Below are 809 nucleotides of genomic sequence, written 5' to 3' on the forward strand. Positions count from 1 at the left end.
ATTCAAATGTATGTATATATATTTATACCATGTATCATTCCATCCTGCGTTATATGAGCGTCCGGGCGAGGCGGTGAAACAAGGGAGGCCAATTAGAAAACGGGACGCAGACAAACAGGGTGAAGGGACAGCCAAACAAACGAATGCGACGTCTTATTTTTAACAGATTTTATACCGTAGTGCCTGTCAGAATATGACGACGAGACAAGAGATTTTAATTGAGTGAAACTGTACCCTTGCTGAAAACAATAGCAACAAATTTGTTCTAATTAGAGTAAGTGGAAGAAGAAAAAAGTGTATGTGTATGCGATATAACGGCGAACTTCATGGTGTAATGACCATTCCCAGGGAAAATTCAGGACAAAGTGCTCAAACATCACCTTTTTAAGAAGCCAACAGCTCAAGGAATTGATGAAATTTAGATCACTCCACCTCCCATGAACGGAAGGAGAAAGATGGAGAAACACCCAAGCAGAATTTCAGGAATAAAGAGGCATGATAATAACAGTGAAAGTCTCTTGAGGGAAATTCCGTCAAACGACCACACTAAAACTCCAAGTTCTGCAACCCTTTCTTACACCCAAATTGTAAAAAATACAAATGCACTTGGCGCTACATGTGTTTCCCGAGGCAGAGGTGCTGTGCTGAAGGATGCCATCGCCTCTCAACAGGTCATGGCAGGTATGTGTGTTGATTTTCATTTACCTGATATCTGGAGGGGAGTGACCATGAATATTAATCATCTTTGCCTTCATGATCTACAGGGAACATTGTGATCCAGCTAAAAGCTGAGGAACACTTAAGCATAT

At 41.2% G+C, this 809-nt stretch overlaps 1 protein-coding gene across 1 annotated transcript in view; it reads left to right on the top strand.

Moving 5' to 3' along the window:
* The first annotated feature begins 102 nt into the window (after window positions 1–102).
* LOC119586270 overlaps window positions 103–809 on the top strand; it is a 7,810-nt gene continuing 7,103 nt past the window's right edge. The window contains exon 1 of the mRNA XM_037934974.1: window positions 103–681. Coding sequence (XP_037790902.1) covers window positions 438–681 — 244 coding nt within the window. The 5' untranslated portion in view covers window positions 103–437. The remainder of the gene's footprint in view (window positions 682–809) is intronic.

The sequence above is a fragment of the Penaeus monodon genome, chromosome 21 (assembly GCF_015228065.2).
Source record: "Penaeus monodon isolate SGIC_2016 chromosome 21, NSTDA_Pmon_1, whole genome shotgun sequence".
In the NCBI taxonomy this organism is placed as follows: Eukaryota; Metazoa; Arthropoda; class Malacostraca; order Decapoda; family Penaeidae; genus Penaeus; species Penaeus monodon.